The sequence below is a fragment of the Hypanus sabinus genome, chromosome 6, assembly GCF_030144855.1.
Source record: "Hypanus sabinus isolate sHypSab1 chromosome 6, sHypSab1.hap1, whole genome shotgun sequence".
NCBI classification, from domain to species: Eukaryota; Metazoa; Chordata; class Chondrichthyes; order Myliobatiformes; family Dasyatidae; genus Hypanus; species Hypanus sabinus.
Genome location: NC_082711.1, coordinates 64,247,445 through 64,274,110, shown reverse-complemented (window position 1 = coordinate 64,274,110; position 26,666 = coordinate 64,247,445). Strand labels below are relative to the sequence as shown.

Here is a 26,666-nt window from a genome sequence, read left to right as displayed (position 1 = left end):
TGGCCTGGTGCCAACTTTTAGATTACTGCACAGCACTATACTTGGGGATATTTTTAACATTAAAATTTTGAATTAAATTCAATTTATTTTTCCTTGTGTTTTGAAGCAAATCATGTACATTTAAAATATTAATTCAATGATGATTGAAATGAAACCAAAATAAAATATTTCACCATTGGGTCAAACATTCCTTCACATACATTCTTGCCTTTACTTCACATTTGTAACAACGGAGAAGTTCAATATGTTTTTAAACAACTTTACTCCCTTAAACCTATGTTTTTTTTCCCCAAATACTCCTCTGCAACATTTTTTTTAAAGCGGAAAAGACATAGACAAGGTTTGCATGATACACTCTTTTATCAAATGCAGAATAGTATGAGAGATACTGATTGGTTGTAATCCTTTGCAAGTAGGCTGTTTCAGATGTGTATATTCACTTGAGGAAGTTTGGTGAATTAACTCAGAGCTATCAAAATGTAATTTTTCTCTAAGGAAAATGGTAGAGGAATATTAGTATATTATATACAGATTAATATGGTACAATTGATGAACTCAGCAATATATTTTCTTTACATTAGAAATACATTAATAATGTACTTTTTGTTTGTGATAAGCAACTCAAAAAATCATTGATGAATGTGAAGATATCTTCAGAGAAACTGGAATGACTTACAGTGACACAAAATTGATTTTCATGTTAATATTCCCCGTGTACTTATTTTAAAACATGTTAAGGAAAGACAACTTGAGTTAACAAATATGCTTTCTATAAGGAGATATGTTCTCAGAGGATAACAGTGTGCCATTTCATTATAGCTTTGCTTCATAGCACAGCATATGCTAAAATCCACAATTCTTGGTTTTAGTGAGATAGGGTGCTGAAGTATTCTATATAGATTAAATTTATAAACTCTGCTATTGTAGAATACATTCAGAAGGATTACATTCACCATATACAATTCAGAAGGATTACATTCACCATATACAAATTTCTAATAATCTTACAACACATAAAAGATAGTTTTCAATGGATTATTTTAGCATAGTGTTCAACTAATAAAAGTATAGGTTTTCTCCAGGATACAGAAGCCTGAATTATGGACTTCCCAGAACATATGAGTGAGCATTTGGAAGACCAGCAGGATGAATAGGGACTGATTCATCAGCTGGTGTGATATTGTGGGCATCTTCTGTCCAGTGGGAGCAAGAAATTTCTGTGTGTCTTCTCTCCCCACAACCATTGGGGATTGGGTTGAGCTGAGCAGTGCTGACCAGACTCACTCACTCGCTCACTGAAGTAGTGAAAGCAGTTGGCGGTCATTCTTCCTCCACCTGTTCACTCTTCTGTCACAGCAGCTTTTGTTCATTTCAGGAGTTATGACCAGTTTTCAGGAATGGAAACCTGTCATAACCTGGGCACACAGCCTGTACAGATGTGTGTCATGGAAAATATTAGATCACAGGCCAATAAGAGCTGGATATTTTGATTCATTCAAATACAACATCCAGTAATGTGCAAAAGTCTGAGGAACATATATATCGTTAGGCTGCCAAAGACTTTTGCACAGTACTGTGAATTACGTCTTTCCATTTATTGAATAACACAATACTACTGCGCTAATATAAAGCTAAGTACTTCTATTTCTGTTTCCCAACCACCTTCCTATTTTAACCAATATACAATACTTTGCAGAAGTCTTGGGCACCCTAACTATATAAATGTGTCGAAGACTTTTGCACAGTTCTGTATTTTTCTTTGTTTTTCTTTTTTATATTTGTTATTAATTTTCTGATGTTTGTTTTCATTTCTCACATTTCTTTCATTTATTAGATTTCTTACAATTCTTATATTTGTTTTCATTTTCTGTTGATGTATCAATATCCTGGTTATATTCTTTTCTTTTATTCTTCATGTATGTCATTCTAGTGCTTTGGGACAGAAATGTCTTTAGATGTTAACATTACTATACCTACTGTACAATTACTGTCAACTGTACCCATCTCCACACAGTTGGTTGTGATGAGACCAATGGAACTGAATACAACTGTCAGCCAATAACCTTTTTGGCATTTAGCAATGCTGACCGAAGTTCTTTGTCTTCCTATTTTAAATCAATAGAATCCAAAGCTAGTGTCTGATGAAATGGAATGATCTGCTTACAACTCTCCTTTGCAGAAGTTCTTCAGTCAATACAGGAGAATTTATTGTTTTGTTATAGATGCACCATATCTGCTTTGAGTAAGGTAACTTTACTTTAGTATTTACTTCTGCTGTAACTTTTGAAAAATAAATTACCAGACATCCTCTGCATCTTCATCACATTCTGCCCCAAACTTGCATTTTCCACACTTTGCGTGTTTCGGCCGTCGTTCTATTCCCGAGCCTTCGTATTCTAAACAGAAATAACATTGCATTTGATTGTTTAAGATTATATGAAAAACAGCATAGAAATAATTAATACAATTACTTTATGTAACCTCTTGCAAAGTTAAGGATAGTGCTCGTTCTGTGTTCAGCTTCTGAAAGGGATGCACTGTCTAGAAACCACACTTGTCAACATGATTTTTCTTCATTGCTTAGATGGTATCTATCATGTGTGATATTTCTTAGTCCCAGATTAGCCATCAGTTTAATAATTTTACTACTTTGCCTATACGTTTAACATCTTATATCCTAAACTTTAATATTCCCGCTAGCCATCACTTATTCTCTTTTTTTCTTCTCTAAGAATTGTGTTAAATCTCAGCAAAATTTTATGGAAACAACCTAACGCGCTACATAACTTGGTGTCAAATTTTGTTTGAACATGCTGTGAAGCACCATGATTGCAAATTTTTTCTTGTAGCTTACATAGAATATAAAGGTTATGTTGAAGTAGAGTCTTTACATAGAATTTTTTGACAAATGTATTTCCATTTTTCAAACAGACACAATGTCTACATTGAATCCTTTGTTTCAATTTTAAGCTGTATGGATGCAGTAACTCTGAGTAAAGCAGATATCACCAAGTTGATTGTGTCTGCAATAATTGCACAATAACAAAATGAACACTAAGCACTGTTGCCTTTATTTAAACCTTCCCTGGAATCTTAAGCTTTATTGAAATAAATCTTAAGATTAAGCTTCATTGAATATTAATATAAGGCTTTATGTTAGACGTACTTTGTGAATTCATATATTGGATATTTTATATTAAATTTATTACTTTAATTTGAAATAAATCTTTATTGAAAATTAATATAAAGTTTGAAAAGAGGTACACTTTCATCACTGCAGTTATTTTATTGATGCTTTAATTTTATTTACAGATACAGCATAGTAACAAGTCATTCTACCCCAACTGGCCCACGCCGTCCAATTACATGTGACTAATTAACCTGCTAACCCATACATAGAAGGAAACAGGTTCCCAGAAGAAACTCATGCAGTCACAGGGAGAATATACATACTCCTTACAGATGGTGGCAGGAATTGAACTCGAGTCACTGGCACTTTATTTAATAGAGTCATGCTAACTTCTACACTGCTGTACCGCCCCACAGCTTAGCTGAAGACCAGAAATATAATATGAAACCAATGAGTCTGTAATGTTGTTTCTTACAATTCTTTCAGTTATACATTTTAGAAAGCCTTAATTAAACTGGAAGCAAAATTAATTCAATCCATGGAAAATGCTACACACAAAGTTAAATGCGGCCCCGTTTCCACCCATCAGGAATAGCATCGAGCTGGGAAATGCGTAGACATTCTAGGCTAAAAGCCAAGGTTAGAAGTAAGAACAGAATGGAGGGTTGGGAGGTGAGAATGCACAGGAGCTCTGCTCTAATAGAGCAGACACATGAGAACATTGATGGGCAGGCACAGTGAAATGCCTGGTATATTGACAGCACAGATAAACATCTGCAATCTACAGAAGGAATAAAGAGAAATCCAGCAACAATTTACCACAGGTCGTTGTGCAGAAATTGGAGTAGCAAGCACTTGCAGAATTATAGCAATGAGTCAAAACAACTATATTGAAAGATCTGGTGAAGAGTCTTCAATTTGAAATGATAGTCCATGGTCTCTGAGTATTTCCAGCCTTTTCAATTTTAGATTTCCAGAGTCTTCAGTTTTACTATTTTCACCAATAAGTATACAGTTGGCAATCTTTCCAAATAGGAAAACAATTTTCCACAGAAGCAATGCACAGTTCCTCAGCTCCTGACTAGAGTGCGACGAGCTACTACGTGTCTTTGTATGCATGCGCTCATAAGCCATTGTGGTATATGGTTCTTCTAAGCCATTGTGGTATATGGTTACTTCTAAGCCATATGTTAAGAAGAAATAACCATGTAGGGAAAACATTCACTCAAGAAAATTTGTTCTTTAATACATGAGAATAAAATTAAAAAAATAAAAATTGCAATCACTTATTAGCAATGCAAAAGCTAAGGAAGTAAGCCTGACATCAAATAAGCAGCTGGTCCCCAGGGAAAGGGATGAATTTAATTGGAACAGATTTTAGCATTGAGTAATTAAATCCTGTGACAGGCAATGGGGTTGAAAGACATGGAACTGTAGATAACCAATACTAAACATATGTATCTTTGAGGATCTACTCCCAACTTTACACAAATAGGTAATCAGCTACATTTACACCGAGTAAGAGTAATTATATATTGGCACTCAGAGTGTGATAGCCATCAATATAAAACAGTGTTATGATGAGATATGGCTTATCATTATGATTGATGACAGAGCAGGCACTGCATAACAAATTTAATATAAATACCCTGTATGACATAAATCATAATGTATATGCATATGTTTAATCGTATCCCAGATGGTGACATTTTATTAACTGGCTGATGATATAAGCAAGTAAAAGAGCTGTGAAACACTATAGTTAAATGCAATTAAGATAAACTGTAACTGATAAAACTTGAGGATAAATGTGATGAAATCTTACTCACTTTATACTAAGACCTCAGTAATAAATTATAATAATTATATCTGCTTAAAAGTAAGGTATAAAGGCCAGAATTGAAACCCAGATTAAGGCGGCTAAAAACAGGCATGAACTTCGGAATATGAGAAGAAAAACCACAATGGTCTGAATGACTTTCATAGTGCCGTACTGCTTGTGAATGTTTCAAAACATTGAGATAGAAAGTAATGTAAATTCTGAAAATTGCTATTGTTAATTGGCAATGATACTCAAATACATTAAACTCTGTTTATCTTTATGTTCTTTATGTCCATTCCCTTATGAGCAACACAGTAGCATAGCAGTTTACAGCACCAACGTATCGGAAGATTAGGCTTCAATTCTTGCCACTGTCTGTAAGAAGCTTGCACCTTCTCCCTGTGAAGGTGTGGGCTTCCCCTGGGAGAACCAGTTTCCTCCAATAAGAAAAGGATGTATAGGTTAGGGTTAGTAAGTTGCTATGTTGGCACCGGAAAGATGGCAACACTGGTGGGCTGCCCTCAACACAATGCAAAGGGCAACACAAATTATGCATTTGATTGCATGTTTAGATCTACATTGGACAAATAAAGCTAACCTTTAACCTTTCTCTTGTAGCTCTCCCATTACTGAAATTCAGAGCAGAGAGATTAAATTAATACATAGTCCATAGTTAAATGGCAACTTGGGGCAGATCTTCACCGTGCAATATTATAAAAGCACTGACAGAAATAGATACATGTGAAATGTAGATTAAGGTGCTAATTCATTGTCTTTCATTTGCATTGTAGGCAGTAAAAATTTACCACAATGAGTCATACACGTTTGGACTAGACTGGGGACATAATTTTGTAATGAGGTATTTTGCACTGAGATTTAGGAAGAAAATCTAATGTTAGTAGTGGTGTCAAAAGATGATACTATTTAAGAAAATTACTATTTACTTAAAAGGAAATAGGCTACTAATAAGTCCTACAGAAAATATAGCTGGCACAAACAGAATGTAAAACAGCAAATATTAAGACGTTTTATGAGAAGGCTTTAGAAAATTAAAATGTACAATTTTGAAGAGAACATAACAGCAAGGACAGGTAAATAAAATTATCGTTCTTGACGCTGTGAGGAAATGTCAATCCGTATCACTTATCTTTAGCACAAATACTGTTTTAATCATTGGTGCAGTAGTGTAGTGGTTAGTACAATGCTCTACAGTACCAGCAACCTGAGTTCAAATCCTGCCGCCCTCTGTACGGAGTTTGTACGTTCTCCGTGTGACTGTGTGGGTTTCCTCAGGGTTCTCCTGTTTCTTCCCACATTCCAAAGATTAATTGGTCATTGTAAATTGTCCTGTGATTAGGCTAGGGTTAAGTTGGAAGCCGCTATTCCACGCTGTATCTCAATAAAAATAAACAAATAAATTAATTAATGGATGTTGTAATTCACAACTGCCATTTACTCACTGGCAGCCTACTAATGGATGTCAAGTTTCAGTTTTAGCAGAGCTACACAAATTTAGACCTCTATACAGTCTTGTTCTGAACAGAAACCTAAATGCTGAATTCTAGAGTTTAGATGAGATTGATTGTCCTTACTATCAAGGCAGTACTTGATCAAGAATAACGTGAGAATACCCTGATAAAACTGTAGCCAACGGTTCCCTGGGGCAGAACATTTTCGCCCAAAGGTCTTCAGCTACTTCATCAATGGCCTTCCTTCAATCATGAGATCATAAGGGTATTCATGCTGATGATTGCAAAATGTCCAGTTCCAATTGTAAATCCCCCACGAATGAGAAAGCACCTTCAGCTAGCACCTTCACCACCTTCAACAGCATTCAGGCAGGGATTTATGAGAGGCAACAACCTGCTGGAGGAACTAAGCAGGCTGAGCAGCATCTGTGGAGAGAAAGGAACTGACTATACTATGGGTCAAAATCCTACAATAGAAGTAAGAGTGGAAAGGGGTAATGGAGAGACAGTGGCATAGGTGATTGGTGGACTTAACTTTTCCTTACATATCAGCCTGCTGCTCTACTCTCTCTACATCCATGACTGTGCAGCTAGGCGCAGTGCAAAGGCTATCTATAAAACTGCCAATGACACAACTGTTGTTAGCAAACTCTCAGATGGTGACAAGGAGGCTTACAGGAGTGAGATAGATTGGTGGGCTTAGTGCTGTTGAAACAACACTCTTGCACTCAACATCAGTACAACCAAGGAATTGACTGTGGACTTCAGGAAGGGGAAGTCGAGGGAACACACACCAGTCCTCGTCAAGGGGTCAGCAGCGGAAAAGGTGAATAGCTTCAAGTTCCAGTGTGTCAACATCCTGGGTCCACCGTATCGATACAGTTATAAAGAGAGTGTGCCAGTGGATTCATTTCATGAGGAGTTTGAGGAAATTTGCTATGTCACTAAAGACTTTGGCAAATTTCTACAGACGTACTGTGGAGAGCATTGTACCACTGGCTGCACCACTGCCTGGTATGGAGGGGTCCATGCACAAGATCAGAAAAAGCTGCAGAAGGTAGCAAACTCAGTCTGCTCCCTCATGGGCACTAGCCTCGCCACCGTCGAGGACATCTTCAAAAAGCGTCGCCTCAGAAATGCAGCATCCAGCATAAGGACCCCACACAACCCAGGATATTGCTTCCATCAGATACAGAGGCCTGAAGCCAAGCTATCAGCATTTTGGGAACAGTTTCTTTCCCACCACGATCAATTTTCTGAATAGACAGTAAACCCATGAACCTTTACTATTTTTGCTCTACTTGTTTAATTTGATTTTCAACATATTGTTATATACCCCTAGGGTTCATTTTTTCTGTGGACTGTCACTTTAAAATGCCAGGAGAATGAGACTGACCTTTGGACACTGTTTGAGCTGTTCCAGAGAGAGAGAAAGAGAGAGAGAGGTGGAGTTATTTGATGGACAATGGATGCTTATGGTTTCTGCGGCTTGTTTTGAATATACAAGGACACAGGAAGACACATGCTCAAAGTCAAGATGGATTTGGTCAATGGAAAACACCAGTGAGTCGGTCGCTGGTTTAAACTTTCAGTAGCCCAAAGGGGGTGAGTTGAGATCGATCCAGAGTATTGATAATTGACTCTCACAAGTGCTGCAACCAGAAGAAGTTTGCAGGGAGGAGAGGAGAGGAAGGTTTGAAACAGAAGAAACCTAGTGACAAAGAGATCATTGTTTGGACCCTCTCTCCAAGTAGCCCATGAGGGTGAGTTCGTTTCCATTCGAATACGAAAGTATGACTGTCACATAGTTAATCCACAGGAGTGCGTTCTCTGGTGAAGGGAAACCTTTGTGAATACCACATATGTGTTTACCCTTTGTCTGGGTGTGGTAGTTCACTGAAGAAAGGCACCCCTGTGACAAATCACTGTTGGAGTTATTTTGTATGTCGTGGAAATGGATAAGTGGCTATCACGTTATGTGTGATTGGGTAACCTTATGGAATCTACCAGTGTGTTGACTGTTGCCTGGGTGGTGGCCCCCTGGAAGATGGTCCCCTTTGTGATGAGGTACTGTTGGTGATATTTCGTGTGAGGATTCAGAGGACAATGGGAAGATCAACGACACCTGTTTGTTTGGATTACAAATGTCTCTCTCTCTCACTTTAAATTCCATGGGTTGAACTGAACTTTCTTACATACCATTGTAAGACTGTAACTCTTGCCACCTGAGCTTGAATAAGTTTGGGGATTTATATATTTACACCTATATATGCATAACACTGTTAACTCTTGATTAAGCTGGTTTAAGTTACTATACAATGTAGTTACTGATAACATAGTGCTTGTTGGTTTTGCTGATAACAAGCACTATGTTATCAGTAACTGGGTTGTATAATTAAAAATGAAATATATACAGGTACTGTCACGTACATGCAACCCTGCGAAAGTATCAGCAGCATACTGACTTAGACTGTTGCTGCTGATACTTTCGCAGGGTTGCATGTACGTGACAGTACCTGTATATATTTCATTTTTAATTAGAAATTATAGTACATATTTATTGATTTATAGTACATTAACTTTGATTTTGATTCTGAGATTCTAGTGCTGATAACATTTGTATTCCTGCTTGTGTTCCCACTCCAGCAACCATCTCCACGTACCTTCGCCTCAGCTCCCCCTTCCTTGACCTGCTAATTATTTGTTACTTAAGTTAGGTTATCTTGGTCAATAAAGCAATAGACATACTAAAAATCTCAGTAAATCACAGCTAGGACAGAGAATAATCAGTCAGAGTTTCTGCATCAGATTACGCTGGAAGGATAGAACATAGAACATAGAAATCTACAGCACATTACAGGCCCTTTGGACCACAATGTTGTGCCGACCATGTAACCTACTGTAGAAACTGCCTAGAATTACCTTTCTGCATAGCTTTCTATTTTCCTAATCTCCATGTACCTATCGAAGAGTCTCTTAATTGTACCTGCTTCCACCACCACTGCCAGTGGTTCATCCCACGCACCCACCACTCTCTGTGTGGAAAAACTTACCCCTGACATCCCCTCTGTACCTACTTCCAAGCACCTCAAAACTATGGCTCCTCGTGTTCACCATTTCAGACCTAGGAAAAAGCCACTGGCTATCCACACGATAGTGAATGTATATGGACATGCTAACATCATAAGATCAGATTCATTTGCAATTCTGATTTGTCTGTCAAGGGAAGAATATCTTCTTGGGATTCAGGGATTACAGAGTTGCTGTCATCAATAAATCAATCAGCTCAGAGGAATGTCTAGCATTCATTCGCTACTGAAGAAAAAAAATTGATTAAGGACACATATTGGAGACATAACCTTCATAGTTCCTTTGTTCATCTGCTTAGTTTTCAGTATTTTTCAACTTTGGTGCTTGATCGTTAATTCACAAATTTGTGAATTTAGATTTTAAATGGATAGGCTAGTCCATCAATATTCTGTTTCTTTAAAAGCAATATATTCACATTGACGTCATCCTCCCCACTCTAGAACCACAACTAACACTATTTTTCATTGAAATTCTGGGGCCAGATATTATCCTATGTATTCCACCACAACTCACATGGAAGTATTACAGAACTGGCAGAGAAAAAGATAATATAGCCTTATAAAATCCGAGATGAGTTAAGTCACTCTGACTCTAGTAAGGTCAGCTTCAGTGCATACCATCGTCTACTATAAAAGTCATGGTGGTGAGTGAGTGCAGGACAATTCACTTTGCATCCTATAAATTGAGAAGGTTGCTCCAGTGTCTCTTGAAGTTCTCAGTAATCTGTCTAATTGCAAATAACATGTTGCATGTCCTCAGATCAAGCCAGAGCAGTCCCTGCCTTCTCATTTCATACTGGCATTCTTCCTCCTCATTTTATTTTAATCAATGCTTGCACTGCCCTTCCTCTGCCAGCGTGGAGCTCCATTCTAAACTTTGTCTCTTTCCTCCTTATTATCATTACTGCTCTGATCCCTCCCTGGACAATGTAAACATTCTTTTACTTTCCAATCCAATATTTTTATTAAACTTCACATAGGAAAATACAGAGTTCATGAGGATAAATATTATGAATTGGAAAAAAAAGACAGAATAGTACAAAATGCACTATATTTAAATCATGCTATTGCAATCATGGTACCCCATATTCAGAATCGAACAAATGAGTTAAATTGAATTGTAATAGTTTTATTATAATAGATTTATTATTTTTATGATTTAAAAAAATCTAAACCCACTACCAAGATCGAAACTGTTTAGTAAAGAAAAGAAAGGCAAAAAAAACCTTACCACATAGTGATTTATGTAAATAGCCAACATCTGTACTTTAATGTCAGATCAAAGGTTTTGAAAATAGTTCAAAAAAAGTCACTACAGTGTTTGCACGTCTTGATTAGAATCATAAATTGAACAACGGATCTTCTCCAAATTTCTGAAGAGACTTGGAATGTAAATTTGAAATTGGTTAATACCTCATCAATATGCGCTCGCCACTCTTCCCTACCATTTAAAGTGGTCCACGGGGCTCACATGTCCAAAGACAAGCTATCCTGTTTTTATGCGGATATATCTCCCTGTTGTAATAGATGTAACAATGGAGAGGCTTCACTAATTCATATGTTTTGGACATGTCTGAGTCTTGAAAAATACTAAAGGGAAGTATTCCAAACATATTCTGTACTTTTTAAAGTAAGTTTTAAGCCTAATTATTTGACTGCCATGTTTGGTATTGTTGGAGAAAGAGGCATTGTGTTGCCCTTAAGGCATTTATTTAACTTTATTACATTTCTGCTTTAAATAATTTGTTTGCAACTATTTCTACTTAAAGGTTGTTAACTACGTTACAGTTTAATGAAGGCAAAATTCAATGTCTGTGATGTATCGTGGCATGTGATGATGTCACCCCGGCTTTGTCGCATCTAGAGCGTAAGTTCCAGTTTGGAGGAACAGGAAGGTGGGGGCCTGCACATGCAGGACCAACGCAAAAAGCTCTATTTCCACCCACAAAGAGACATCATAGAAGCTACGGCGTAAGTTCATATGACAGTTGATATGTTGAAGTAAAGATATTAACGCTGATTCTGTGAAAAGAAATGACGGTTGATGAGGTTTATTTTCTTGTGCCTTTGAAAGCATTGCTGGAAAAATTGTGTTGGAGTCTATCTAAAGCTGTTGAGGACTTAAGCAGTACTTTAATGAGACTTTAATATAATACAGTTTGTTATAGTTTTATTTTTACAAATATTTATGATGCAAATGTGGTGCCAAGAAGAAAACAAATACTGTATATATTTTGTATTATTTTATCAACCGTTTTCAACATACGGAAGAGTGAACAGTAAATGGTTAATCTTACTATGACTCTGTCTTCATTGGCTCTGGTTTAACTTGGTGTTTAGTCAGAGTTTCAACACGCTGCACGAGAACACTACAGGCATAACTTTGGAGTAATCTGATTTGCATGTATTGGCCATTATTTCCCTCATGGCTAGGAGGGTGGTGTTGCTTAAATGGAAGGACGTTGCTCCGCCTACACACGCTCAGTGGTTACTTGATGTTATGCCCTCTTTTAGTTTCAGTTGTCATTTGTCTCTCGTTTCTCACTGTTACCATCAAGTAGGAGATACAGAAGCCTGAAGGCACACACACAGTGATCCAGAAACAGCTTCTTCCCCTCCGCTATCTGATTCCTAAATAAACATTGAAGCTTTGGACACTACCTCCCTTTTTTAATAAACAGTATTTCTGTTTCTGTACACTTTTAAATAATGTATTCAAGATATGTAATTGATTTATTTGTTATTATGTTTTATTTTATTTATTATTGTTTTTTCCTCTCTCTGCTAGATTATGTATTGCATTGAACTGCTGCTGTAAGTTAACAGATTTCACGACACATGCCGGTGATAATAAACCTGATTCTGATTCCGATTCCTTTACACACAGTAAATCTGAACTATTCTAAGATCCGAGGGACAGGTTAGAGATTTGAGAGGCAAGTTTTTCACACAGAAGGTAGTCTTTATGTGAATGAGTTCTGAAAAGAAATCATGAAGGCAGGTACTATTATAATGTTTAAAGAACATTAGGTCAGGTGTTAGTTTAAGAAATAGGTAGTGCGATACAGGCCTAATGTAGCCAAATAGAACTAACATAGGCATCACAACTGGTAGGTGAGTTGGGCCAAAATGAGTTTGAAGCGGCACAGTAGTGTAGTGGTCAGCACAATGCTTTACAGTACCAGTGATCCAGGTTCAATTCCTGCTGCTTCCTATAAGGAATTTGTACATTCTCCGCCTGACCATGTGGATTTCCTGCTGTTGTTCTGCTTTCCTCCCACAGTCCAAAAAGGTACTGGTTGATAGGTTGACTGATCATTGTAAATTGTCCCTTAATTAGGCTAGGATTAAATCAGGGGTTACCGGGTAGCATGGCTTATATGGCTGGAAGGGCCCATTCCATACTGTATCTCAAACAAATAATTTCATTTCTGCACGGACAGCTCTACGGCCTACTGTAAATCATTTGAGTCACTGTACATTTTAGCCTTGATTTCCTGTTCTCATTCTAATGCTTGTCCACAGAACCTAGTGACTGCAATTATTTGCATCAGCAACAAATATTATGCAGTGGTAAGAAGAGCAGTCATGTAGATGAGTTTCGCAAAATGTTGACTCTTGGTAGGAAACAGTGGTGACACTCCTGATTGTTCAGTTCATATTCAATGAGCTATGAGTAATGTTTTCATGTCTCATTGAGTTCACATTAATTTTAGTTGGAAGTAACTACAGCCATGGAAAATACAGTTAATTTTGTTGCAGATTTCCAGGAAATTTATCAGGTTTAAGCATGTCCAGCCTGAATAAACAAAATGAAGAATTTAAAAATGCTAGTACTAAACAGTATCTTGCCTGATGAATAGCATTAATTTAGGCAAGTTATTGATTTAATGTGAAAACAACTAAAAGAGGTTGTCTAATCAATGTATTTTTTATACATTTCAGTTGAGAGTGACTCACATTTTAATCTCTGTTTAGCCCGTGGAGCACATAATTAATCCTTATTCTATTCTCAGTTATTTTGCAGGCAGATGGAAGACTTCCAATGGTTTTTAAAGTATACAAACTGCAAAGTACATTGTAAACCAACACATTTTTGTACACCATATAATTCCGTTTTAATGAATGTGCACCATATAATTCCATTTTAATGAAAAACACAATGGAAAATTGGAACCTATAAGATGAAGCATACAATTTTCATTCCACTTCTGATGCCAAAACACACAAGAGCAGTCTAAAAGTTCTGCGGGACATCCAACGAGCAAGATATCTGGAAGCCACTTCTGAGATTATCATGAACATGAGCATCTTACTGAATGTCTGAAAGTCACTTACACAGAAGCAGATTTTCTTGGTAATTGGCAACCAACTTGACCAAGTCCCGGCCAGTTCAGTATAGAACTGAGAACCTACCTCAGGTTCCATTTAAAAAAAATGACCACTTGGCCTGTTCCTGGTTTCCTACCCCTCAGTTGTTGGCATCAATATCCCATCTTCAACTTGTGACCTTTGCTTAACACTCCTAACCACAACACCTGCCTCCAATGGGAATAACCATAAATTCACTGGGCCAATCTCATCCCCATACAAATTGTTGAAACCTCCCTTCCATTGCTTGTTTCCTGCTTGACCAGTGCTTCCCTCACTGCATTGATCCATGACACGTGAACTCCATTTTGACTACCCCTACAAATCCTTTCCCCCTCCTTTCACCACTCCATTATGACAAGGGGTAACGTCTCGCCCTTTCTGTCATGGCATATTGGACTTTGTAGGCTCCTAACTCTCCATTTATAAATGGCAAGTGCCCATTGGCCTATTACAGATCAAGTTTTCATCACTCCTAAACAGATATGGTAAATTCCAGGTAAAAAGTTTTCTTTACATTGGTAATGGTGATACCAATGAAAAATATAGAGCTCTTAAGGATATGACTTGAGTACCTAGAATGGAAGAGGAAAGATTTAGAACCAAGGAGAGGGAAATGGGACTAGATTAAATTGATGACTTTGCTGGCATGAAGGGCCTGTTTCGATGCTCTATAATTAAGTGTCACAGTCTCAAAATAAGTCTCAGAATAGAAATAAATAGAAAGAAAATGAATAGAATCTTTGCAATACTCTACCCAACCGGTAGACTCCTACTATATTCAAGAAAAAAGTTAATAAATTTTTAGTTATTAAGAAATCAAGCTATTTGGGTGCATTCAGGAAATGCTACTGAACTAAAAGATCAAACATGATCATTTTGCAGATGACACTACACTGATTGGCCTAATCTTAAATAATATCGAGGCAGCCTACAGAGAAGAAGCATCACCCTAACACAGTGGTGTCAAGAAAACAACCTCCCCCTCAATTTTGCAAAAACAAAGGAGCTGATTGTGGATTACAGGAGGAATGGAGACAGGCTAACCCCTATTGACATCAATGGATCTGGGGTTGAGAGGATAAACAGCTATAAGTTCCTTAGTTCCTTGGCATAAACATTACCGTGGTCTGTACATACCGTCTGTGTGGTGGAAAAAGCACAACAGCAGCTCTTTCACCTCAGACTGTTGAAGAAATTTGGTGTGTGCCCCCAAATCCTAACAACTTTCTTCAGGGGCACAACTGAGAGCATCCTGACTGGCTGCATCACTGCCTGGTATGGGAACTATATTTCCCTCAATTGCAGGATTCTGCAGAGAGTGGTGTGGACAGCCCAGCACATCTGTAGATGTGAACTTCCCACTATTCAGGACATTTACAAAGAGAGTGTGTAAAGGGGGCCCGAAGGATCATTGAAGACCCAAGTTAACCCAACCACAAACTGTTCCAGCTACTACCATTTGGGAAACAGTACCGCCCCATTAAAAGCCAAGAGCAACAAGCTCTGGGACGGCTTCTTCCACCAGGCCATCGGAATGCTTAATTCATGCTGACACAACAGTATTTCTATGTTATATTGACTGTCCTGTTGTACATACTATTTATTACAAATTACTATAAGACGCACATTTAGACAGAGATGTAATGTAAAAATACTTACTCCTCACATATATGAAGGATGTAAGTAATAAAGTCAATTCAACTTAATTTTGAATGACAAAGCAGGCATAAGCAGATGAATTCCCTACTCTTATAATATGCTACTTAATTAACATTTCAATTCTAATTATCACTCGGTGGTTAACATTTACTTCTGATAGTTGTGAATTCTCCAAGAACTTGGTTTGGAAGGAAATCTACACAAACGCTTCTGAATCAGTTCCAGTTGATTTTTTTCAGCTAACCAGCTGTGCTGGCAACTTCTGCTAATTATCTAATATGTATAATTTTGGTGCAGTTTGACAATACTTGCTATTAAGCTGCCTTTGACCATCTGTTTCTATAGCAATGTACTGATATCCAGTAACAATCCTGACATCTCTGCTATATAAATTAATTACAGGGTCTTGCTAGGCTAGTAAGGTCTAGTTTGATTTCAGTTCATTATCATTATCAACAATCAGTATTAAATAATTTATAATGATGTTGTTAAATAATTTACATATATGAAAGAGAATTATTCATGCATATACATGAAACCTCTTTATCTGGATGGTATCACTGACTTTGATTCGGTACCTCAGGCACTTTGGATACCTGTGCAGCTCATCCTTCAGAGAATTGTAGATTGAATTAGGCTATGTTGGCCCAAGAGTGGATATCTTTGGTCAGTTCCAGGGAAATAGGTAGAAAGCTGAAAAGCAGGACCTTCAGGATAGTAATCTCTGAATGTTGCCTATACCATGCACCAATGAGTGTAAGAATAGAATGGCGTGGTGGATGAAAACATGGCTGAGGAATTGGTGCAGGGGCAGAGTTTCAGATTTCTGGATTATTCAGATCTCTTCTAGGGAAGGTATGACCCGGTACAAAAAGCATTAGTTACAACCCGAGGAGGACCAATATCCTTGCGGGCAGGTTTGCTAGAGCTGTTGGGGAGGGTTTAAATTAATTTGGCAGGGGGAGTGATGGGAACCGGAGAGGTAAGGCTCAGGGTGGGATAGTTGGTATACAGTTAGATGCAGAGTATAGTGAGACTTTGCATAGGAAGGACAGACAAATGATAGGGAAAAATTGCAGTCAGTGGGATAAGTTAAAGTGTAAATGGGGACAAAATCGAAAAGACCAATGAAGAACTGAAGGTGCTCTATCTGAGTGCACAAAGTATACTGAGTAAGGTAGATGATCTTGTCGCACAGTTAACGATGGGCAGGTATGATGTTGTGGGAATCACTGGATCATGGCTGAAAGAAGATAATAGTTGGGAAGTTAACATCTAAGGATATATATTGTTTTGAAAAGACAGACAGGTATGAAGAGGGGATGGGGTGGCTCTCTTGGTAAAAATGAAATCAAATCCTGAGAAAGAGTTGACATCGGATCAGAAAATATAGAATCCTTGTGGGTAGAATTAAAAAAGGGTAAAAAACCCTGAAGGGAGTTATATACAGGCCTCTGAACAGTAGCCAAAATGTGAATAAAAATTACAACAGGAGAAAGAAAAGGCATGTAAAAAGGGCAATGTTATGATAGTCATGATGGATTTCAACATGAAAGTAGATTGGGAAAAAAATAGGTTAATGCTGGATCCCAAGAGAGGGAATTTGTAGGATTGCTACGAAATAGTTTCTTAGTGGTTGGCCCACTAGGGGAAAGGCAATTCTGGACTGGGTGTTGTATGATAAACCTGATTTATAAGGGAGCTTAAGGTAAAGGAACCCTTAGGAGTCAGTGATCATAATATGACAGAATTCACTCTGCAGTTGGAAGAAGTTAAAGAGTTAAAGTTAAAGTTAAAAAGGAAGAAGCTAAAGTCAGATATATATGTATTATAGTGGAGTAAAGGGAATTACAGAAACATGAAAGAGGAGCCAGCCAAAGTTCATTGGAAGGGAATACTAGCAAGGATGACAGCAGAACATCAATAACCAGAATTCTTTGGGAACAATTCAGAAGCGGCAGGATAGATACATCCTGAAGATGAAGTATCTTAAAGGGAAAATTATGCAACCGTGGCTGACAAGAGAAGTTAAAGACAGCATAAAAGCAAAAGTGAGGGTGCATAATATAGCAAAATTAGAAGTTAGAAGAAGCTTTTAAAAACCAAGAGAAGGCAACTAACAAAGCCATAAGGGAAGAAAACATGAAATATGAAGGTAAGCTAGCAAATAATATAACAGAGGACCCTAAGTGTTTCTCAGATATATAAAGAGTAAAGAAAAGGCAAGAGCAGATATAGGATTGCTGGAAAATGATGCTTGAATGCTAATAATGGGGGCAAACTTATTAAGTATTTTATGCTAGTCTTCACTGTGGAAGACACTAAGAGTATGTGGGAAATTCAAGAGTATCGGAGACAGAAGAGAGTGTAGTTGTTATTACTAAGGACAAGGAGCTTGGAAAGCTGAAAGGTCTGAAGGTAGATAAGCCATATGGACTACAACTCAGGGTTCTGAAAGAGGTAGCTGAAGATATTTTGGAAGCATTAGTAATGACCTTTCAAGAATCACTAGATAACGGTTCTGGAGGACTGGAAAATTGCAAATGTCACTCCACTCTTTAGGAAGGGAGGGAGGTAGAAGAAAGGGCTAGTTAGCCTGACTTCAGTTATTGGTAAGATGTTGGAGTCTTGGAGAATGAAGTTTTGGGGTACTTGGAGGCATGTGCTAAAACAGCTCAAAGTCAGCATGGTTTTGTCTGACAAATCTGCTGGTATTCTTTGAGGAAATAACAAACAGGATAGACAAAGGAGTCAATGGATGTTTACTTGGATTTTCATGCCGCACATGAGGCTGCTTAACAGGATAAGGCCCTATGGTATTAGAGGAAAGATACTATCATGGATAGAAGATTGGCTGACTGGCAGGAGGCAAAGAGTAGCAATAAATTGGGCCTTTTCTGGTGAGTATTGTGTCCCACAATAGTTAACTGTTGGGACTGTTCCATTTCATGTTATACATCAGTGATTTGGATGATGCAATTGGGAGCCCTTGTCCAGGATTCCCTAAAGGTTAACTTGCAGGTTGAGTTGCTGGTAAAGAAGACAAATGCAATGTTAGCATTCATTTGCAGATGATTAAAATAAAAGAGCAAGGATGTGAAGCTGAGGCTTTATAAAGGATTGATCAGACTGCACGTAGAGTATTGTCAGCAGTTTTGGTCCCCTCACCTCAGAAAAGATGTGCTGGCATTGGAGAGAGTCCAGAGGATGCTCATGAGAATGAGTCACGCAATGAAAGGGTTAATATATGAGGAGTGTTTGATCACTCTGCACCTCTACTCACTGCAGTTTAGAAGACTGGGTGTGGGGGGGGGGGTGGGGAATCTCATTGAATCCTATCAAATACTGAAAGGCCCAGATAGAGTAGATGTAGAGTGGATGCTTCCTGTAGTGGGGGAGGCTAGGACCAGAGGGCACAACCTCAGAATAGAAAGATGTCCATTTAGAACAGAAATAAAAAGGAATTTCTTTAGCCAGGGGGTAGTTAGTCCATGCTACATATGACTGTGGAGGCTAAGTCATAGGGTACATTTAAAATGAGAGGCTGATAGGCTCTTTATTAGTCATGGTGTCAAAGGTTATGGGGACAAGGCAAGAGAATGGTATTAGGAGGCAAAATAAGATCAGATTCAAAGGGCAGAATGGCCTGATGCTGCTCCTACTGTGTGCCTTATAGTCTCATGGTTTCATAAGCACTGGACTGAGACAGCATATTTATCTATAATACCAAAGTTACTTCCTTTCCACATGCACATCACCCTTCATCCCGCACCTCCAGCACTCCCTCTGACCTAATGATCTCCCAGGCTCCCTTAGATCCTCTAACATACCCCATCCCACCTCCTCAATTTATCCAATCAGCTTCTTTCAGTTTTCCCGTTCCAATGATTCAGTGATTGTAAGATCACATTATTACAATATTATGGTACTTCATAGTGCACCCTGTTCACATTTTTAAATGGTAACACAGTCATCATAATCGAGCACCTGTGCTACTACTGGACCCGAAATCCCTCAATGTACCTATGGATCTGTATACTCCATCTCAGAGACACTCGGGCAAGAATGTAATCCAGGAAGAGGGGCTGGCAGTCGGTTCAGGCAGAACCTCAGCCCCAAGCAAGCACTACTGCCATTTTACAGTCGTGAACCCACAACTGCTAATGCCCATCTGGTGGAATTGCTATGGGAACGGGCATTCAATATGTATCAGTATTTCCTGTGTTTTATTTTCTTCCTTTGCTAATTTTAAGAGAGCTATACATGATTTTACACCGAGACTTTGGAAATTCCAATGCTGTTAACTGCAGCCCATTGTAATTTCCATTCATTTAACATTACTTCTTTGCCCCTCTTTTGATGAGATATGTGTAGATCTTCCAGCTGATGCGGTGTCACTGGGCAGGTCCTGAGTGGAGGCAGTAGTACAGCTCTCTAGACAATCAGTGCTCTCTTTGGGGTATTTGATTATGCTGCTGGGCTTCCCATGACTCTGATAGGCTGTTGCTGATGCTGAAGCTATACCAGGTTAACATTATGCATGACCACTTCATTCTAGTCATGAAAAATCAATATTGAGTATATACCTATACTTAGGTGTCAAATGTTATTATTTGGTTGGCTAATATTACTCAGCCAAACAGAACTGCGAGCACTGAGCAGATTCATTTGCTAGCTCACTGGCTAACCTGGTACGGATGCAGCTGTCAGATATCCCAGGAAAGATTGAATAGGAGAAACCAGATTCTCCAAGTAAAAAAAAATGTTTTTATTTACTTTAAATGTTTCAAATCATAATTTATAATGCATACTGTATATAAAATCTTCTTTAAAAGATCCTTGGAGATTTTTAAAATTTAGGTGGTGACTTTGGTAGATGGGAATGACTATATCAGTTGTCAGCACTGTTCTGTCACTGCAGCTGGCCAGTTGTGATAGTCTGGCCCTGCTGATGAACTGGCATTTGGTCTCCCAGTAGAAGATTTCATCCTGTCCGATGCTGGAAGAAATGCTGCTGACCAGAGCTCAGGCAAGCAGTGAGTTCAGGGCAGTGGATCTACGCTTCCTCATGCAACAGATGTTAGTGCTTGCTAGTTTTAGCACTTACAGGCTGTCCCCACATTACCTCAGGATTCTCTTCCTGAGAACTGTTCATAGGAACAGTGTGTGGGAGGAGATCACAAAAACATTCCGGATGAGAATATGAGAAGGCCCAGGAAGATCAGCCACCACTCGGTCTAAAGGACTCAGAGAGTGAGGGAATCTGCCCAGCTCTGCTCAGCATGATCCAGCTCATGAATATTGCAGCTTGGTGGTTCGGAGGGGGGTATGTTAGGGAAGGCGGGCAGAAATAGGCACAGGAAATGTCCACTTGGCAGAAAAATGTCAGCAGCCCAGCAGCAGGCAGTGATTCCATTCCTGTCAATCCCTCTGGACTCTAAAACACTTGGTCATGTTATGGGTGTCCATAAAATGGACATATATAGCCTAGAGAGGATCTAATACCATCAAAATTTTACCTTGGAACCCACAAGTTGGATTTCATCCAAACAATTGGGGTGCCAAAAATGCAATTGCAAAATTGGGATAAACTTGCTTTAAGTAATTGTATTTGTATTTTTCTTTCATTTAGAAGCAGCAGAGATTCCAGGAGCTTGTAGAGCTCAGAGCTGCTGTATTGCTCATGCTCTGTTCAATTAGAGTGAGGGTTCAGCTCCATTCAAGGACACTTCCCACCATTGCCACAAAGGCTAAACAGCACTCCAGTTTCATAATGGCAATTCCACTTTTACCTTGAGGCATCCGAATCATGCTCTATGCAATGAGTAGCTCTAAGCCATAGAAAGCAAAGGGATCATCAGACCATAAATTGCAGCATCTAGTCCTTGGCAAACGGCTCAGAGATGCTGTCGACACAAATCAGACCATCTTTTCCCTGTGAACACTCAACAGCTGATGATATCATCAGCAACACCAACAAGGTGTTGGAAGGATTCAGCAGGTCAGGCCGATTCAAAGGAGGGGAATAAACAGTTGACGGCCTGGAATGAGGCCCTTCAACAGCACTGTGTGTGTGTGTGTGGTGTAATTGCTTTGGGTTTCTAGCATCTGCAGAAACTTTCGAGTCTGTGATGATCTCAACAACAGGCTCAGAACCCATTACTTCCTTTCCAAAACTGGATCATATGCTCATGATTCTGTACGACATTTGTTTTTTACCCAAAGTTTAAAAGATGAGCAAATAAAAATAAAGCGAAGAAGTCAACTTTCAACCACTGTTCCAACAGAAGGCCTTCACTTCCAGGATTGATCTTGACTTACTGCATGGCTTGCTCCTTGTTTTACTTTGAAGGTCACAGATCACAAACTTCTGATCTAACTTCAATAAGAAATATAATAATGAGCATTGCGTATGTTGACAATAACTTCACGTGTGCCAATGGCAACCAGGAAAAGACATTCATAACAGGGTGATTGATAGCCTGGGATGCCCAATCTAATTTTCCTGTGTGTGCAACTTCAATGAAAGATCATTGCAAAAACACTTCAAAATATGTCAAAGGCAATTTTTATTCTCATATCTAACAAAAAAAGCAAGTCCTAGTAACACGATTTCAAATGCTGACATTTCAATGAAAAGGAACTGAATATAAACATTATGCCATAAATGTGGGTAATGAAGTCAACTGTAGTATAGTACATTGTTCAATGTGACAACACTTGATATGTTTGTTTTCCATGATCTGCCATTCTATTTGTACTGTGTTGTTCATAACTATGGGCACTGTAAATAATTCCATTGATTTTATACTGGGATTTATAAAGTCAGTGCAATGTAACCTCTCGAAATACTATCATGTTTTGAACTTCTGTTTTGGGAATGCTGTCAAATGACTTTCTATTAAAAATGAAAGCATGACATTAAGCTTCACGGCAACATCTAGGTGGGATACTATATGACAATTATTGAATAATTACACCAATTTGTGCCATTAGCGTCTTGTTCTCAGAATTGTCTTTATAATCTGAACAGAAACACTTTAAGCTCATCCTTCAGTTTGAAGATTTATAGATTCCTTCATTCATTTACTTACTTACCACATGTACATCAAAACATACAGCAAAATGTGCTACTTGTGTTAAAAACCAAAATAACCTAAGGATGTTGCCACACATTCTGGTCCCCACGTAGCATTCCCACAGCACAACACAAGCAGCAGCAACAACAGAACACCAACAGCAAAACAACAAGAGTTAAACGAGCCCTGTTCCTCGCTCCCACCCACCCATCCTTCAGCCTACACTGGACTTGTGGAGTCACAGGCATTGAGCTTTCAACTTCCCCCAGTGGACTCGACGACTCACAGACCTAGGGCTCCGATCATCAGACCTTGATATCCCGATTTCCAATTGACCTACAGCATTCGATCTCTGGTACTGACTCAGGACTTGCCAATGACAACAAATGAAGACCTCAAACACTAGGCCTCGAACTGCAGTCTTGCCGACTTGCACACCCATGGGGTCACTGGTCCTCGCACCTCCAGTTCATATGGAACTCTGATCCTGGAACTTGCCAACAACTTGCTGACCTGGGATAGGGGTGCCACCAACCCTAATCCTCGCTGGTCTGCTGGCCGACATGCGACCATGGATGTCTTTCGTCCCACATCCGCATCACTGGCCTTCGAACACAGAACACAGAGTATAGGGCAGAGGCCTAGATTCTAGCTTGGGGGTCATTGCTTAGATGGTGAATCAGGTTCAAATGATTCAGAATCAGAATCAGGTTTAATATCACCAGCATATGTCATGAAATTTGATCACATAGCAGCAGCAGTACAATGCAATATATGATGTATAGAAATAAATAAATTAAGTGATTACATTAAGAGTGTGTGTGTATATATATATACACTGATACATACTTCAATATCCATTTAGGAATCGGATGACAGAGGGGAAGAAGCTGTTCCTGAATCACTGAGTGTGGCCTTCAGGTTTCTGTGCCTCCCAAGTTTGTGCATTCAGACTTTCTGACAGTAACAAGGGCATGAGGGCATGTCTTGGGTGAAGAGGTTCCTTAATAATGGATTTCTGATGCACTGCTCCTTGAAGGTGTCTTAGGTACTATGGCTAGTACCCCGGATGAAGCTGTCTTATTTCTCAACTTTCTGTAGCTTCTTTCAATCCTGTGCATTTGTCCTCCTCACACCAGACAGTGATCAACCTGTCTGAATGCTCTCTATGGTACATCTGTAGAAGTTTTTGAGTGCTTTAGGTGACAAACCTAATCTCCTCAAACTCCTAATGAAATATAGCAGGAAACTTGCCTCCTATATAGCTGCGTTGATATGTTGGGATCAGGTGAAATTCTCAGGGATCTTGACACCCAGGAACATGAAATTGCTCACTATCTCCACTTCTGAACCCTTTATGAAGATTGGTTCCTGTTCCCTCATCTTACCCTTCCTGAAGTCCACAATCAACTATTTGGTCTTACCTACATTGAGTGCAAGATTGTTGCTGTGACACCCTTCAACTATCTGATATATCTCACTCCTGTACACCTTCTCATCTCCATCTGAGATTCAGCCAACAATGGTTATATCAGCAGCAAATTTATAGATGGCATTTGAGCTATACCAAGCCACAGAGTCATAGTATAGAGGCAGTAGAACAATAGGCTAAGCACACATCCCTGAGGTGTACTACTGTCAGTGAGGAGGAGATATTATTACTAATCCACACAGATTATGATCTTCCAGTTAGGAAGATGACGGTCCGATTGCAAAGAGGGGTACAGAGGCCCAGCTTCTGTAATTTATCAATCAGGATTGTGTGAATAATGGTGTTAAATGCTGAGCTATAGTCAACGAACAGCATCCCGATGTAGGTGTTTGTATTGTCCAGATCAGGGGTGTCAAACTCATTTTAGGTCATGGGCCCGATTGGGCAAAATGCAGCTTCATGGGGCCGGATCAGTCGGACGCGTGCGAACGCAGCTTTCATTGTCTCCATTTTTTCAGCCTGTTCTCATGTGTCTCAGTCTCTGCTATAACTACAAAGTGTTTCACTTCACAAATTCCATTTCTTATGAAGAAGACTGCTGAGCAAGCATTAATTTTATGATTGCTATTAACTTACAATCATAGGCTTCATATCGCCGGGCCATTAATAATTAAAATAATAGATCTATCTAAAATGATCTCGCGGGCCGGATATAATTGTATGCCGGGCAGGATATGGCCAGCGGGCCTTGAGTTTGACACCTATGGTCCAGATGATCTACTTCCATGTGAGATTGCATCTGCTGGAGACTATTCTGGCGATAGGCAAATTGCAGCGGGTCCAGGTCCTTACTGAGGCAGGAGTTCATTCTAGCCATGACCACCCTCTCAAAGCATTTCATCACCGTAGATATGAGTGCCACTGGACAATAGTCATTAAAGCAGATCACACTACTCTTCTTGGGCACTGGTGTAATTGATGCCCTTTTGATGCAGTGAGAAGTTGAAAATGTCCTGATTACTCCCACCAGTTGGTTGGCACAAGTTTTCAGAGCCTTACCAGGTAACCCATCGAGGCTTGCCGCCTAGCGAGGGTTCACCCTCCTTAAAGATAGCCTGACATCAGCCTCTGAGACAGAGATCACAGGGTCACCGGATGCAGCAGGGATCTTCACAGCTGTAGTAATAATCTCCCTTTCAAAGTGGGTGTAGAAGGTATTGAGCTCATCTGGTAGTAAAGCATTGCTGCCATTCATGATGTTGGGTTTCACTTTGTAAGAAATAATGGCCTGCAAACCCTGCCAGAGTTGACACGCATCCAACGTCTCCAGCCTCGGTCACAATTGTTTCCTTGCTCTTGAAATAGCCCTCTGCAAGCCAAACCTGGTTTTCTTGTACGGACTTTGGTCACCAGACTTAAATGTCATAGATCTAGCCCTCAGCAGATGATAAACCCTCTGGTTCATCCACAGCTTTTGGCTTGCGAATGTACAGCAAGTTTTCAGAAGCATACTGTTATCCACACACAGGTTTCAATGAAGTCAATAACAACTGTGGTATACTCAACCAGATTTGAAAATGAATCCATGAATGCAGTTCTGTTCACTGAATAATCAGCTAAAGGTCTAGTTGCAGACACTAAAAGTGAACACCTAGAGGTAAAAACACCTGATGGGGAAACTACCTGGAGGATTCATGGACTCCCTAGCAGAAGATCAAGGAATGTTATGCTGTCTTTACCTAACTAACTTCAACCTTTCAGTTGAAGTCAATTCCAAGTAAGGCAAATGTATCATTCATAAACTTCATGTGCACACAAGATACAGAGTAAATAGATCAAACTCTGTACTCTTGGTACTCTGATACTAAATTTACTCTTAACTTTGAACTTTGAAACATGCCTTCTTGCTATTTGATGTTACTGAAAGCTCTTTGTTGCATATCTGCTTCAGATATATGGAATTGCTACAACAAATCTCTGGAAGTGCATTACCTCCACTTGATAAAATTCATCAGTATAGCTCTCAGAATCGTTTCAGTACATAATAGAATTTCTTGGCTGTGATATACAACACAGAGCTACCTTCACACATACACAGATTTGTGTTCTGCAGCTCTGAGAGCCGTAAATGCTTATTCAATCATAATTGGCATAACCTCTCAGCTGCACTGCAGCAACGTTATTCAGTGCTGGTCACCAACACCCATGATTGAATAAAACACATAATTAGGATTATCTGAACCACTCAGGGGTTGCCAGATGATCACGAGAGAGCGCACCCAGCAGAGATAATTTCACTGCTCCTTCTCTGCGGAATATATCACAATCCGTATTTATTCTAAGGATACAATGCTGTTTATACTTGCAAGTAACAGCACTTACATGTAGTTTGTTATCATGGCTCCTGTTATACTAAACTGTAAATTAAATATGCCATGTTGGCTCTTATTAAGTTAAACCACACAATCTAACAAGCACATTTTAAAATCAATTATATTATGCTTTTCCTGCTGTAGCTTTTAATTTTGATTGTCTTAAGATACAAACTTTTGGTCCAAATATAAATAATTCTTACTTCAAAACAGCATAAATCTCAAAAAAAAACAATTCAT

General features: G+C 39.0%; 1 protein-coding gene across 1 annotated transcript in view; it reads right to left on the bottom strand.

The window, feature by feature from the left end:
* Positions 1 to 26,666, bottom strand: part of LOC132395539 (tomoregulin-1-like) — a 254,239-nt gene that overhangs the window by 40,844 nt on the left and 186,729 nt on the right. Inside the window, exon 5 of the mRNA XM_059972305.1 lies at positions 2,300 to 2,396. Coding sequence (XP_059828288.1) covers positions 2,300 to 2,396 — 97 coding nt within the window. The remainder of the gene's footprint in view (positions 1 to 2,299; positions 2,397 to 26,666) is intronic.